The sequence below is a fragment of the Amphiura filiformis genome, chromosome 11 (assembly GCF_039555335.1).
Source record: "Amphiura filiformis chromosome 11, Afil_fr2py, whole genome shotgun sequence".
Classification (NCBI taxonomy): Eukaryota; Metazoa; Echinodermata; class Ophiuroidea; order Amphilepidida; family Amphiuridae; genus Amphiura; species Amphiura filiformis.
The window spans coordinates 921,621-938,618 of NC_092638.1; the positions used below are offsets into that span (position 1 = coordinate 921,621).

The window sequence follows — 16,998 nt, forward strand, 5'->3', positions numbered from 1 at the left end:
TGACGAAATACAAACATGTCAAATGGTATGGGTAGCCTTATTTGTTTTACACATATGGTCCAAATTATAGCGTCACACATCATTGTGTTTGGTCACAATGGTTCATTATGTAAACAATTTGAGACCGTTTTTTAACAGTGTTAAAAGTTGCATCTGAGTCCATAAGAGGCAACTCTAAAACAAGACAGTAGGCCAGGAATATTCATGTGTTTTTCTTCTTTTTCAAAAGCAAAGCAGGTGTTTAATTCTTTTCTCTTTAATGATAAATGGCTGAGTTTGGCGGCAAAAGTACTGCGGTGAGAATAGACCATATATCGCCAGTAGTTCATCACATGTGAAAAGTAATTTTTAAAATGCCACATTTGCCCGATTTCCTTCGCGGTCGACCAATAGGTTTGCTGGATGAAAATGTATCAGTGAAAGAAATTGCTTGTCGTATGGGAGTTGCGCCCAATGCGATTCGAAAATTGAGAACAAAATTCCAGGTGACAGGAGAAGTGAAAAATCAGCTGACAGCACCTCGTGGACGTGTCACGTCTGTTCGTCAGGACATGTCAATAGTGAATTTGGCTGAAACCAGCAACGGATCCGGACTTTAATAAACAGCATGCGCCAACGTTGTAATACACTTGTTAACAGTGTAGGATGACACATTCCATACTGAACATCTAGACTTTCAGTTTTATTTACATTACAAACACATGAACAGACCTGACATACTGTATTGTTTGAAAATTGACTCCTATGGACCTAGATGCAACTTTTCAAACTGCCTCTTTTTTACGTAATAAACCATTGTGACCGAACGCAATGATGTGTGACACTACAAATTGGTCCAGATTTGTAAAACAAATAAGGTTACTTATAACTTTTTACTGTTTTACATTTCGTTAAATAGTTTTTGATTTCTTTCAAAGAGCATTAGGGGGAACTTCTAAGTTGTGCACCCTATACATGTATAGGGCATTGTTACACATGTTCTTGCTTCTCATATCAAAATTGCTTGAGTAATACAACTCAAAATTTGAAAACATTGTTTTAATTGTAGGCCTCATTGTAAGGTAGAACATTAAAAGATTGAGCTACACCCCTTTAAGAGCAGGCCTAGAAATTTACAAGGCAATTTTAACTCTGATTCCAGGCATGCAGTTTTAAATTGGTTTCTCTATACATTTTAAGTAGGGCAAGATTAGTTCAAAAAGATGAAACTATTCTTGATGAAGAAATTCATGACCCAAATTCTCGTCTTTTCATTTTATGTGTACCTCCCTCTCGTTAGCCTGTATCATATTGTCCCTCTTTCAGTTCGCTATAGCTTAATCTACAGTGCTTAATGACAACTGACATGGTGACTCGGCTAATGAAAGCTCAGACAACAATATTATCTTATATAGTATGTTTATTTGCTCTAGCAATAATAACATTGAAAGCAATTTATTACATGTGCTATTATGTCTATATCAACAGCACATTCTAATAGTACCAATGAATTTGTTTGTGTGCACATATGGTAATGCCATTTCCATGGCAGTGGGCTATTCCTGTTGAAATCCATACACCCCTATGTAAGACATGACCTTAATCTTCCACACAGGGAATGTGGGTTATCGTATTTGTTCCACTAACTGCCCAGGGCACTTAACAAAGTCATTTTGGGTGGGAGCTTATTTTCTATATTGTTACCTAATTGCGTATGTTAGAAATGGCCCAAAATGGAGATTTTATGTGTAGATGGTTCTGTCTTGTCTCCGATACATGTGTGGTTGGATCCTGCTCATATGGTGGAGGATCGTTAAGAAGTTGGATCCATGGAGGGTCATGTGTATTAAAGTCGCTGGATGGGCGCTTATAGGAGTATGGGCGGTAAATGGAACAAAATACAGTACCTGAATGTGTGACTCCATTTTAAATCTGCACCCCCAGTATGGGAGATTAAGGTCATGTCTTTCACAGGGGGTGTATGGATTTCAACTGGAATCGCCCATTTTGTCATTAGCCTGTGTGTTAAGTGTAGAGACAATATTATTTATATCGGAATTTGAGGGAAAACTTGTGACAAATGAAAATATCATAATGACCTGACCTAAATCAGTCAGTGCAGATTGGTATGGTTCAGTTGGTGCATGAAAGTTATGTGATAGATTTTGATATAAGAAAAAAGAGAGAATAGAGGAACTAGTCAGATTTTTAAAGGCACTATAGTGTTATTACTCTCGGCAAGTCAGTAATGTTTAGTGCACATTTCATTTGGTACTGCTTCAACTCACGAGCATTGGTCAAGTAGTACATGTAGCGTACACACGCACACACATTTAAATATGCTGCATAGAACAGCGGCCTCAGCGATTTGATGTCACCGACATGCCATGAGAAAATATATCAATGATTCCTGCAAGGTACAACCATATTTAAAACTTGAAAAAATTGAATTTTTAACAAAGTTCTCATGAAGTTAATTATGGAGTGTTGGTGGCAAGCGACCAGCATCAGCTGGTCTTGAATGCCAAATGACGTTGGGTTTGGTGGAAGTGGGAAACTGGGTCATCTGATCGGAAGTAGAACAGGGTTTTGACCTTTAGCCAGATGAATGGATAAGCAAGTCATAGATGGGTTTAAGTTTGTGGTGCCCTTATCTCGGTTTAGGGGACCGTTCACAAACACTTGTTAGGGGGGCCTGATTCAAAAAGGGGGCCCTGAAATTTTTGAGGTCTGTAAAGACTGGGGCCCGAAAAATTTTCACGATGAAATTTTTTTGCATCAGGCCCCCTCCTAACAAGTGTGTCTGTCCAATTTGACAGAAGAAAACAGCAGTGCAGAGAAAATCAATGTCAACTACGGGTCTTACATGGATCAGGTGTCGGATCGTCTTTCATCAATTTCCCCCATATCACACAATGTTCCTCTAAATCCCAGAGTTTCCCTGCAAGAAAGCAACCAAGATGACAGAGAGCAATGCAGAAAAAGTGTCGCTGCATTATCTGCGGCGACAAAATTCACACAAACATGGAAGCATTACATGTTCAAACCTTGACTCTAGCAGACAATAACAAGCCTAGGACTAGGTCACCTATATGCATGTTCCTTAAAGTCTCTCCACGCGGGTGTCGACTGCAGACGGCAAGTTTCAAAAAAAAATTTTAATTCAAAAATTTCATAATTGTTAATTTTTATGACCGTATTTAGAATCAGAATGAACAATGCATTAAAATGAGTACAAACAAGCCTAGTATTGGTTCAGTGGTTCTTAAGATAGCTCTTGATATTTTGACAAAATATCTCAAAACTAGGGACTTTTTATGTTGAAGCCTATGGCCAGCATGCAGAGCATTAAGTCTAGGAGACCGGGCTAAGAGATGTATAAGGCATGAATAAAACATGGTCATTGCAGTACATAGGCCTATATGTTTGAGTTACTTCTCATAATATTGTGACAGTTGTGTGGCAATTGAATAGCTTGAATGATCTGTTATCTTTGTCCTCTCTCACTGACTAAATGAGCCAAAATTGCCTCATGCCCAATTGTATAGTTCAGTGTTACCTATTTACTACTGATTGCTCTAAATGTAACCTCAAGTTGTGGAGTATGAGTTTGTGTACCTACCACATTCAAAGGTCATGCAATGAATGCACAAACATATTGGGGTCAACGAATCGTGCCTTAACACATGAGCATGTTTTTAGAAGATCCCAGTGTTTCTATGGGTTAGATGTAATTATAGCAGAACAAGATAACTGAAGCCCGATTCAGACTCCACATCGCGGCCGTGATCAGTCGCGATGAAATTTGAGCTTGGTTTTTACAAGCTCTGGTGAAAATTCCTTATTGCGCTGTGGAATTTTCATCAGTTGAATTTAGTTCAACTTTTTCGCTCTCTCTTGCAATATCGCAACCATGCAAGCTTGTGATTCGAGGCTGGAAAATCAAGGTCAGCAGAAGGACCTTAATGCCTGATTCAGACTTCACATCACGGCCGCGATATTGCAATTATTAACAAGTGAGAAGAAATGCGGTGACACTTTCTAAAATTGCTTAGCTGATTTGTGCGTAAACCTGAACACTGGACTATACTAAAATGCAGTAAACCTTTGACGAGCGCGTATTGTAAGGATACATCGCGTATTTACTGCATTGCACGCACTTGTCTATGATTGGCTGCTGAGGCGATCTGTTGTTGCCGAGTGGAAATTTATGAATGAACTGTGCGCCGTACGCGTTGTTGTTAGCGCCGAATTTGCAACATCACGGTAGTCGCGCTCGTCAAAGGTTTGCTGCATTTGACTATAACTGGACTTCTCTATCAATTGAGGGATATGCAGGACTAAATGTTTTTGTGGGTTGGCAAAAATCCGACAATTTCCCCAAATAACTCTTCAAATACAAATGCAATGTGTGTGGTTGATAGGCTAGCTTGTGCCTTCTCCTTAAATTGTTATGACAGCCTGTAGGTGTTAAATTGAAGCGTCAGTGCATGAATCAATAGCTGCCATATAGACATTTGATAATTTCTGCATTCTCTATTATATACATCTAAAACATATTACACCTGGCAGCTATTACAGCTAGAGCATTCTTGCTCTTAATACCCTGAGCACTATCTGCCGATCTAACATTGTCTCTGATTTGTCAGTTACATGATATCTTCACTTTAATCACCAATCAGAATGGAGCTTTGCAAATAATTCACCCCAATTTTTTGCATGGTGAAATTATTCTAACTATGTTGCTGATTGGTCCAATTGATAATGAAAACTTCTTTTAGACCAATAGGCAAGTAGTTCTCATGGGATTATATAGATTTTACACAAGTCAATGTCCTATTGTTATGCCATGCACATAATCATGTAGAGGTATATTACAAGGTTTTCCTTGAAAAAAGCAATGCATCATTTTGAAGCCTATGTGGTGATTGAATAATTCATTGTTTCAGTAAACTGAGCATTTAGTCAATGCTGAAAGGAATATGTAGGCTATTCCAGTTGAAATGCACACTCCCTATGGAAGACATGACAGTAATCTCTTATGCTTGGAGTGTGAATTTCAAATAGGATTACCTGAATGTATTTTGTATTCTACACTCCCTGTGTGGGAGATTGAAGTCATGTCTTCCATAGGGGGTGTATGGATTTAAATTTGAATAGCCAAGTGCAAGTTGATACATTGCAAAACAGAAAATTTAGATATATGTAAAAATTGAAAGGTATGCAATGTGTCATTTGTTGTTATAATTTATTTTATAATTTGGTTCAATGAACTACTGAATGTAGGTTTTTATTTTCCAATTTACTTTCGAACATTTCTAGCAAATGGCCAGAGTATTGACAAAACAATAAGAATCTATTTGGGCATATTTATAATATTAAATTCAGATTTTTATTTGCTCCATGGTATGTTTGGAAGTAATCAACTGTTTTGGTTGGTTGCTCTGAAAAGAGTTGTTTCAATTAGGTGCCTCTTTCCCACTGAAGATTTGGTGGCTCTGAAAAGAGCTGTTCATGTGAACTACGTAGTACAACTCTTTTAAGGTCCACAAAAAACTCTCAATGGACAAGGAGCAGTTCACTTAAATGGCTCTTTTCAGAGCCACCAACATTTGTGACATGATCAAGGGAAATGAGTCGGATGTCGCTAACATTGATTTTGAAATATTGACAAAGAAAGTGTTAACATTCTGTTGTTTGACATTACTGTCAGCGATTGGTAAATTGGTGTAATTTCACAAAGAAAAGTCGTATCAACATGGGTTTTCAGTTTATAAAAAGCTCTTAATGTCCTCTTTAGAAACATGTGTAAAACTCATTTTTGACCAGGTTGGACATGTGACTCATTCCCCTTGATCATGTCACATTTTAGTTCACAAGGGGTAGCCAGGTTGAACAGCTTGTTCCAGAGCCACCGTATCTTTAGTAAAAAATGGACACCTACCAAAACAGCACTTTTCAGAGCCATTGAATCTTCTGTTAGAAAGGGACTGCTACAACAGCTCTTTTCAGAGCTACCAACTCTTTAGTACATAAGGGGCAATTTATTAATCATTGATTGTATAAGGAGTAGCCCACAGGATATAAGGTAATTGGCAGTCTATATGCAGAGCTCATATTAGTTTTGTCTAGAAAGAAGTCAGAACTAATCCTGACAAAAGCTTGACAATTTTATGCTTGTCTAACGGCAAAGCCACTGAAACACTCTGCTTTACAATTATCAGTTACCAGTTTTTGGCTTCATTTCTATGCTGATGAGATTAGCCTTGTTCAAGGCTCTGTTCATCTGCCACTGTATACAGGCCAAAATAATAGCGTTTATGCTTAGTGTGCATATGTTTGATAGGATATCTCTTTAATAATCCTCCCTCTTCCTTTAAGTAGATCTCATCATCATAATAAGCCATTCCATTTCCCCTATTGCATCTGCTCCAGGCAAATCTTAATAGCACAGTCATGTGTCACTCCATATTGGGCTCAAAATATCGCAACCAATATCACTTGAAAATTTATCATTCTTGACAAGCGAGAGACCCAGGAGGATGAGTTATTGTCATAATTAATAACCTGAATTCATGTTCCAATATTATTCTGAATATTTGACCTATTTGTCATGTATAATATATCAGATTTGAATGATATGAAGTCTTACATGGAAATGGGTTGGGTTGTGGCTGTTCTTTGTACTAGCAGTCCTCCTGAAGTTTGAAGCTAATTGTTACTTGTGAAATAATTGGGATGCTAAACACTATCTGTGATGGCAGGTGAAATCTGCACACTTTTCTACAAATTCCTGTATGTTGCATAATGCATGACTGGCGATCTCTTATGTGAATTTAAGCGAGCGTAAGTTAGTTCTTTATTCAAGCGCACAGTAAGAAAACTTAACAATTTTTGCCACTTTTATGAGAGTTAGACGCCGGACAAAGCCGAACAACAGCCCTGCTATTTACGCATGAGGAGGCCCTCAATGTTTTTTTTTTTTTTTCAACATTTTTTCAAAGTTTGCTCTGGGTGGGATTTGAACCTGAGACCCCTTGCATGCCAAGCACTAGGTCAGTGACACTTAGCCACGGGTCTTTCACTGGCCAGGCCAATGAAAGCGTGCCTATATATTGCATCATCACATTATATGAGATGCACACAGGTGCAGTGCATATCCATGTAGTATTTTGTAGTACTCAGGCGTGTTAGGGATACTTATTAGATCACTTGGTTATGATACACAGATGCAGAATGCAAATATGGGTATCTCCCCATCCCTTGATGCCACTCACCAATTGGCTATTCCAGTTGAAATCCATACACCCCATGGCACACATGGTATTAATGTCTGACACGTGGGGTGTAGGTTTTAAATGGAGTCATCCATTCAGGTAACCCCATTCGAAAATTACACTCCCTCTGTGGGAGATTAAGTTCATATCTCCCATAGGGGGTGTATGGAATTTAACTGGATCAGCCCAATGCTGACATCTCCTCAGCACTGATTGTAATCAAATACATCTATGCCATCATTCCAAATATCCCAAATTAGATACATTTTGTTCTAAATTACATGAAATATTCTATTTTTGTAGTTAATTTGTATCAGTAAACACTTCAGAAAGTGATAAATTTCACTCCTTAGCAAGATGCTGAATGCATGCCATGACTTGCAGTATAATTATGTGCGCTTGTATATTTGAGCATCATCTTATGTCAGCCATATTGGACAACATGGTTACCATGGTTACATAGGAGGAGACTTGTCATGGCTTCAAGTGTTTTTCTACTGTCTTTGACTGCTGCAGACATCCCAGGCTCATTTTGTCAGCAATTTGTAACAAAAACCAGAATTAATGTAGACTTGATTATATGCATACTAAATGGTGTTTAAAAATGCATTCTAGAAAATAAGTACTATAATGCGTGGTAATGGTTTATTGGTTCTTGAGAACTTTCTAGATTATTCTAGAAATGTGTTACATTAGCACTGATAGCCAAGAGCAAGACTTTGTATGGAAGTGGAGCATGGTTGTATTGACATGCATTGTTGACTGTACCTTATACTAATGGTTGTATTACATTGGCTAGCTGTTATCCATCTCATCTCATACTGAGTTACTGCTGTTGATGTTGTTTCATTGTGAATTCTAAGAGCCTATAAATGGTTGAATGTTTTCTCCATGATGTGAAACTGAGGGCATATTATGTGATGAGTTTAGGCAGGTGTATTAGTGACGGTATCAGCCAGGGGGCAGGGAGATTTGTCTCCCTCATCTTAATAGGCTTTCCTCCACTCACCATTTACCCTCATCAAAGAAGATTTGTTTTTACACTTTTTAAGGCAAAAATGCCCAATTGTAGGCTAACTAGATTTCTCCCCTGAAATATTCTTGGCCTCAGAAAAAACAACTGATAACCAGGCTGGTCATTTCTTTAAAAAAATTTGTCCAAGTGCCCTGCAGCCCTCGAATTAACCCACGGCACCCATGACATTTTGCCGTGGGTGCCCATCCCCACTGCCATAATGCCCTCAAAATATGTCCTTTACCCAAGGCAGTCACTTGCCGTGCCCTCTAATGAAGCCCCTGCTGATGAAGCCCCTGCCCCTTCACTATACAATCATCTATCTATGTTTGTGTGTGTTTTGTTCACTTTGCCTTGGTGCCCTTCTCAAATTTTCAACAGTTGCCATGATGCCCTTTTGAAATATTACAAACTGCCGTGCTGCCTTGCCTTTTCAGTGAAAATCCGAGGCAATTTTCAACTTGCCCTAAAAAAGTCGCCGTGCTCCTTCAGATCCTTAATTCGAGGGCTGGTGCTCTGCCCTGGTGCTCTTCCCAACTTCTCGCTCAGGAACATTGACTATTTCCTTGATCAAGTGTAATTTGTGACTATTTTCCTACAACGTCATCCCCATAGTCCCCAAAGTATGGTGTAATAAAACCAAATAATACTACATGGTTTATATCTGGGAAAGATGGCATCTATTTTCACTCCGTACTAGCTGTGAGACTATCACCCCTCACCCTCTGGGTTCAGGGTGACAGACTTGCAGCCAGTACTAGGAATAATAGTTTGCCTTATATCACCTCTAAAGTCCGATTCTTACTCCACCTTGATTTCCAGTAGCCAATCACAAGCGTGCACGGCTGCTATAAAGTTGAACAAAATCCAACTCCATTGCGGACCAAAATTTCCACTGCGCGATGAGAATTTTCACCGCCAAGCTTGTTACAACCTGGCTCAGATTTCAGTTTTCATAGCATCGCATCGCACTGCGGTTTGTAGTAAGAATCAGACTTAACCATGTAGTACTTGTATAATACACTAAATACAGTGATGGTTATTGTTTTTTAACTTGTTCAAACTTATATTGATATCAAAGTTGTGTATTTTACTTCATATTCTTTATTTTTTAGTTCAATTGTTGACTTCTGACTGACAAGTATTTTGTGTATGAAATATAATTATTCTCACAGTATAATATAACAAGATTATTAGATTAATACAGTATTTACTAAATTTGTTATAAGTTTAAAGTAAGTTACTAATCACCATGGTTAAAATGATAGACTTTTAAGTTATGTTTCCACTCTCTTTTTCATTCCAAAAGTTGATGTAGCGTCAAACCATTTTTCCTTTGTTTTTTCCCGACATTGACATCATACCATTCTGTGTTTTTTGTTTTGTTTCCTTTTCTTCTTCTTATCATTTCAAGGGTTGCTGAGTACGCCGTTGGATTTTATTAGTAAGATCACATGACTCAATCACATGACTTAATGACTCATATCTGTCAATGTTTGGAGGGAATGATCCCATAGATGGATAACAGGTCCTATAGGTGTACTACTAGATGAGGGTTCATTTGTATACTAGACACTATTGCCTCTGTAGGTCAATTTGAAATTCTGACAGGTGATAAAAACAAGTTTACTTTTTGTCATTTTAGTTTTGTGTGCTTCACACAGATTTTAACCTAAAAACTTGTCCGCCATAAGGTCTAAGCATATGACAAAATTATTGGAATTTTGGAAAGGGGAGAAGAGCAGTAAATTTATGATATTGTTCAAGTCAGTCAGGGGAACCAAAAGTCTGTCCCCAATTTACAAAATCCTGCACATGTCACTGCTGATCAAAAGTGGCCTGTGTGTTCACTATATCCCAGTCCTGAGATGGCTCTCAGTGGCCCTGATCAAATCATAAGATTAAGACTGGTTTATGTCGGCACATACTATAAACAACTCTTGTCAGAGCCACAAGTGGATAAAGCCTCTGTATCTTCAGTAAAAAAGTCCACCTACCAAAACAGCTCTTTTCAGAGCCATTGAGGTCACCTACCAAAACAGCTCTTTTTAGAGCCAGTGAATCTTCAGTAAATAAAGGTCATCTACCAAAACAGCTCTTTTCAGAGCCACTTAATCATCTGGTAGGAAGGGGGCACCTTCCAAAACAGCACTTTTCAGAGTTCAGTTGTATCAGGCAATAGTGTATGTTGCAGATATCCTAATCCTGTAGGACTCCTATAGGATCAAACCTTCATTTATGGGACTTTCCCTGCGTATCGCTTAATTTCCCTACCATCATCACCATTTTATAATTTCTTATCCATATATAATTTCCCACCGTTGTCATGCCAACGTCCATGTCAACATTGTTGTGATTTTATTTTTGTGTAATTATAACAAACCATTGAAGAGATCATGTGATTATTTTTTAATATACGTTGTCGTCAAGTGGCGGTTTGTCGCAGTGCACAGCTAGCACACCAAAAATATAATGTTTTCTATTACTGCAAGAGCGCTAATTTGAACTTTGCACTCACTGCACTATTTTTTTTCCATTGCACAATAATAATAGTGTTATAATGAGGAATTTTACTAACAGGTGTAAAGTACAAGGTGTACTATATAGTGGTATAATTAGAGACTAATAAATGTAATACTTGTATATTGTCATTGAGTTCATTATGGGCTATTCCTGTTGAAATCCATACACCCCTGTGGAAGGCATGACCTTAATCTTCCACACAGGGAGTGTAGATTTCAAATGGAGTAACTCATTTAGGTAACCCCATTTGAAATTCACACTCCCTGAGTGGAAGATTAAGGTCATGTCTTCCATAGGGGTATATGGATTTCAACTGGAATAACCCAATGCGGGAAAATATCGCAGGAGAATAACAACGGGGTTATTGATGTGTAAAGACACATTACGTATTTTAATCAAATTTAATACTCATAATAACCTGCTTAGTCATAACGTCAATTAATTTTTGTAGTGTTATAACATTTTAGTGATATTCATGAATGATTTGTTTTAATAAAATGAAAAATACAGTGAGTAGTTTGGTTTTGTAGTAGACATTAATTGTGTTGAAGTGTTATTGGGCTATTCCATTTAAAATCCACACCCATTGTGAAAGATTAAAAATCTTCCACAGAGGGAGTAGGGATTTCAAATAGAATTAGCACAATAACCAACTATAACTTACCTTCCCTCTGTGGAAGATTCAGGTTGAATCTTTCTCAATGGGTGTATGAAATTCAAATGGAGCTGTCTAATGTGTTAATTCCATTTGAAATTCCTACTCCCTTGTGGGAGATATTTCTAACATCTTCCACATGGTAGTGTGGATTTTAAATGGAATTGCCCATTTCTAGCCCAAATTCATTGCAATCTCCTATAATTTAGATATTTGGTAACTCCTTCCTGAATAGATTATTTATTTGTATTTATCAGCTGTTGAGATAATGACAGAAAAAGATGTATTGGTTAGAATTTAAACCTTTCCTTTACTCACAGCTGAAAGTTTTCATTCATGCCAGCTTTCAATATTGTGCCTTTTTGACGTTTGGTTGAAAGAAATGATCAAGATCTACTGATATGGTTTTTATTAATACATCATGCTAAAAGGAATGGAATATCCTGATATTGAATTATAGCTAATTATTTTACTTTTGTTAATCATGTAATGAAGAATTGATCACCCCAACTTTTGAATTTATAAGCTGATCGTCAATAATTTCTTCTGAAATTTGCCAATGCCGATCCCAATTCCGAACTGTACTATATGAAGAAAAAATGATAACATGTCCTACACAAAATATCTGTTGAGCAAGTTTTTGCCATTTTGGATACCCAGACTGAATTTTACCTGATATGAACAACAACAAATGTACTTGGTTTCACCACAAGTTTAATGTAGATTTATATTTCGCTGGTTTCAGTATTGAATCACACATGCTACATATACACACACACCCACATACAAGGGCAGTTTATTGACATGCCTGTGGCGTAACTGTGTAAAAAGCAATGACGTCAATTCCAAAGTCAAGGTGAAATGAGGTGCACTAATATTACTGATACTAAGACTACATTTCAATGCAGCAACAGCAACAACAACAATAGTCTAACAACATAAATAGAAGTTTTAATAATAATAATACAACTATCTATTCTACCAACAATGATAACATAGCTATAGTTTGATCAGCTCGTAAATCGTCGGGCCTTATAACATCGTGGATTAATATCAATATATTTTATTTCAAAAACTGTCTTGTGACAACTCGCCAAAGTATTACAAATAATTCCTATACTTTGTGTATACTTTATTTAACATGCACAATATAGACCAGACAGGTCAACAATATCACTGTTAACGTCGGTCTACTTTTCAGTGAAGTGGTAAAAGCCTATCAATTCCCGCCGATTACGAGCTGATCAAACTATGCCACTACCATCCCTTACAATAACGGCAACTAAATGGCTGACTACAACTAGCACCCAAATCAGCCAACAATTTTTTAATTTATTTAATTTGCTTGTTTTACGTCAAAACTAATCTAGGCATTAACAGCATTTATCTATTCAGATTGGCACCCAAGATAGCTATTAACCTCCTGTTTGAAGCTATATGTGCTACTAAGGCATTCCAAATGCACACCGAGTATGAGATAAATGATCTTTTGTGGCAGACTAAGTTGGATCTTGGTATTTTTGACAGCCAGGTCATTCGATATGATAGAGATCTTGAAGTTAAGGTCCACTGTATGAAGTTCTAGGAGCAGGTGGCATAAGAGATCTGGTACTTTGCTACAAAACATGCAATGAAAAAGAGAAGGAATTACCACTCCTCTATGATGCCCCCAGTAGTTGAATGTTATGGTAGTAGCATAGCCTAAGTTTTTCAGAGGGGTAGGGAGGGGAAAAGTGACTTTCAAAGGGACAAAATTGTCAAAAATAGCCTAAAATGTACAAAAAGGACCCAAAATCTTATATATCAGTGTTGCCAGAATCCCACAGGGGTGTGGGACAAGACTTATCACTGATGGGCAACTGCCCCCTTGCCCCGTGGTTGTGCCACTGTGTGATGGTAGATCTATAACAAAACCACACAATAAAAAAACCTCAGCAGCAGCATCACAGTAGCAACATCAAAAGAGAATTTCTATCAAAAAATGCACGTTTACACTCTCCCTTGTACCCTGTATTCTTATTAATAACACAACCAAGACCTCTACACATATTAACTTGAGATGCCATGCTTATGTAACTAATAAACAAGGGCAGAGCAAGTAAACATCAATTGATTTGACCCCAATGAGCCTTATTAGTTCCGTCAAATAAAGTAAAATGGAGCAAATCAAAAGCAAATCAACTCTTTGCATTGCCAATTTAGCCATTTCTGCCTCGCAATACCAACTCAAAAGCGACATGACAAGATAACGTGGTTAATAAACTTGTCAATACGGTACTCGAGCACCTAATAAAGGGGTGGTACTTATTTGTACGCCAGGGTCGTTTGATCAGCATGGCTAATAGCCTGGTTGTCTGTCATTATATGACGTCAGAACCCAATGTTGCCAGGCGGTTGTATAGGCGAGTTTCAAGGATGATACATCGGGAGACTATAGCATGAGCAACATGAACCAATGTAGCCTGCGAATAGAGCTATTATAATAGGCTGCATTTATGCTATAGGTTTTGTTAGTAGTTAGCTACTTAAGTGGTTTTTGTTGATACTGGTTTAATGAGACTATGTGCTGTAGCAATTTACTGATACTATGGACCACAATGGCCTCATCCCAATGGCATAGTTTAATAACCTCAATTAAACAATCATAGTGCAAAATTTGACCTCAAGTTGCAGAGTATGAGTTTTTGTAACCATATTTTCAAATGTCATTCAATGAATGTGCAAATGTATTGGGGTTAAAGCCTTGTGCCTTGATAGATGAGCATGTTGTGGATCCTAGTGTGAAGACAATTAATGCTCCAGATTTTAAGGCATTGTTTGGATAATTCTGTCTGAAACATCTTCATGATAATTAGTCACAAAACTGAACCGATATTTACAGAGCAAAATTTACTGTACTTAATTAATTTAAAAGAAAAGTTAAAGACAAGTACTGGCAAAATTTATTGAGCATGATTTTAATTTTCTTTTGTTTGGTAGTAATAATAAAAATATGAATGAGAAATTCAATAAATCAGATGCTCAAATGATCCGCCAATCAATCAATTAATCAATCAAGTAATCATTCAGTCATTCAGTGCACTAATCAATCCATCAGTATCAATCAATCAATCAAGCAATCAATCAATATCTTAGAGATAAATTTCATGTGTTTAATCAAGCAATCAATAATGAATCACGCAAACATTTTAGGCCATATAATCAATGATCAATAAATACTAGAAAAATAACTATAAGAGAGAAGAAATAAATGTGTATGAGATATAGCTATTTGTTCTGCTCATAGGTTTAAATTCTTCACATCATTAAATTTCAAAGAGTTATAAAATCATTAAATAGTAGTTTTAAGTTTAGAGATGAGTAAATAGTTGGTAAGGCGATGGAAAAACAGGCCCTCGGTAGAATTTTTTTAATTGGCTAAATTCAGCCATTGTGTGGCCAAAATTGATTAATTTGATCTGGAAAGTTGAAAAAAAAAAAACATTTTCAAAATATATTTGCAAATTTTTGCCATATTCATCAAGCTTTCGGTGATATTTTGGGGTCATTTTAGCCTTAAAAAAAAACCTCTCGACCCCACTTGAAAGTTTGTCCGCCTGTAAAACAGTGGGTTGTTTTCATCGCCTAATTAAGAATACAGTACTAAGGACATACTCTAGACAAAAGGATGTCTGTATTACACAATGAAGCAGGCTATCAAGACAACTCATCCAGTATCTACTTGGAATGTATACATGTAGAGTTTATTCTTAAGGTATATGCACTGTGCAGTATTGCACTTTCTTATTGCATCAAGAACTTCATAACATTCTTAACAAATTGATTGATTTGATATGGAAAGTTGAAAAAAAAAACATTTTCAAAATATATTTGCAAATTTTTGCCATATTCATCAAGCTTTCGGTGATATTTTGGGGTCATTTTAGCCTTTAAAAAACCCTCTCGACCCTACCTTGCCTGTAAAACAGTGGGTTGTTTTCATGGCCTAATTAAGAATACTAAGTAAGGACATACTCTAGACACACTTAAGGGTGTCTGTATTACACAATGAAGCAGGCTATCAAGACAACTCATCCAGTATCTACTTGGAATGTATACATGTAGAGTTTATTCTTAAGGTATATGCACTGTGCAGTATTGCACTTTCTTATTGCATCAAGAACTTCATAACATTACTGTTAACAGAAAGATTAAGCCCGAAAATAGCCATTTTCATGGATAAATTTACATTTTTGCCAAAATTGTGCCTTTTTTAAAGACTAAAATGCTCCATTTGGTGCACCACATTTCTAGAGAGAATGTGCATAATAGATCTTCTTCTTGCGAATGTCAGGAAGAAACAAGATATAAAAGCCAAAACAATAAATTTCATTAAATTCATAATAGATAAAATTGTGTTAATAGTAGTATAGTAGGTACTGTTTGTGTCAGGAGAGTGGAGTGGAGATATGTGAAGTGGAGATAGAATGTTTTATATCACTCATACATAAATTCTAGACAGTTCATTGGTTGATTACCATTTGCTACCATTTGCCATTTTTACTATCACCCACTCCGTGTGATAGTCTTTACCATCATGTGCTTTGCCGTGAGTGCGCCTCGTCCAAGCCGTGCGCTGACTCTTGACTCGCCGATTTAGTTATGGGGTGGACCCCAAAATGTGAAGTATATCACCGCAAAACATGGTGTTATGTTGATGAATAAATGTATTTCCTACCTTAAATAGTATTTTAGTAATAGAATTTATGCATGAGTGATATAAAACAAATATTAACTGTCTTAAATTAGTATGGTGAAATATAATCACTGGTGAAAGATGCATTGTTCCATTCCACTCGCCCGCTCGTGGAATGGAACAATCCATCTTTCACCTCGTGATTATATTTCAACCATTACACTCATAGACAGTTAATATTTGTATACTATCATACTGTCAAATTGGAGATTGGGAGCCACACCAAAGTACATTAATGGCCCAATATCGCAGCAGGTTGTCTGCTCTTCAGCTGACTGATGATGATGAGCTTAAGATTGAAAAATGAATATATCTTTAAAAGCACAGCTTGAAATGGCTTGTAAATTGGCATGCAAAGTTGTGATTCTTTTATTTTGGTATGCTGCAGAATTCTGTTACTCATCATTAACTGTTTGCTTTGCATGATTTTAACAAATTTAATTTATTCACCACAACAGTTTTGTATTCTGTAAATAATATAACAAAAATATATGTTTGCTGATTTGCTGATTGTGTGTAAATATAAAATGTTTTCATGTCTGGTACAATGCAAAGTCGAGTAGTTCAGAAAAATAACTGTATAAAAATAGCTAGATGTCAATCATGGAATGATTATAACAATCTAGAGTCATGTGGCCATCATATATGTAAATCAAAACATGGACATACTCAGTTTTTTAGGATAGCCATGAAGTCCAGTACTTTCCATTTTGGAAGGGGTGTTACTCTCAAAATTGTAGATATTTCAGGTGATATTAGTTTTAGTTTTATTCATTATGTGATTTGTTTCACCCAAATTTGCACCCCTAAATAA

General features: G+C 36.8%; 1 protein-coding gene across 1 annotated transcript in view; it reads left to right on the top strand.

The window, feature by feature from the left end:
- The window catches only part of LOC140164180 (voltage-dependent T-type calcium channel subunit alpha-1G-like), a 188,979-nt gene that overhangs the window by 8,280 nt on the left and 163,701 nt on the right, over positions 1-16,998 (top strand). The window contains 1 exon segment of the mRNA XM_072187422.1: positions 9,686-9,715. Within this exon segment, the coding sequence (XP_072043523.1) occupies positions 9,686-9,715 (30 nt within the window).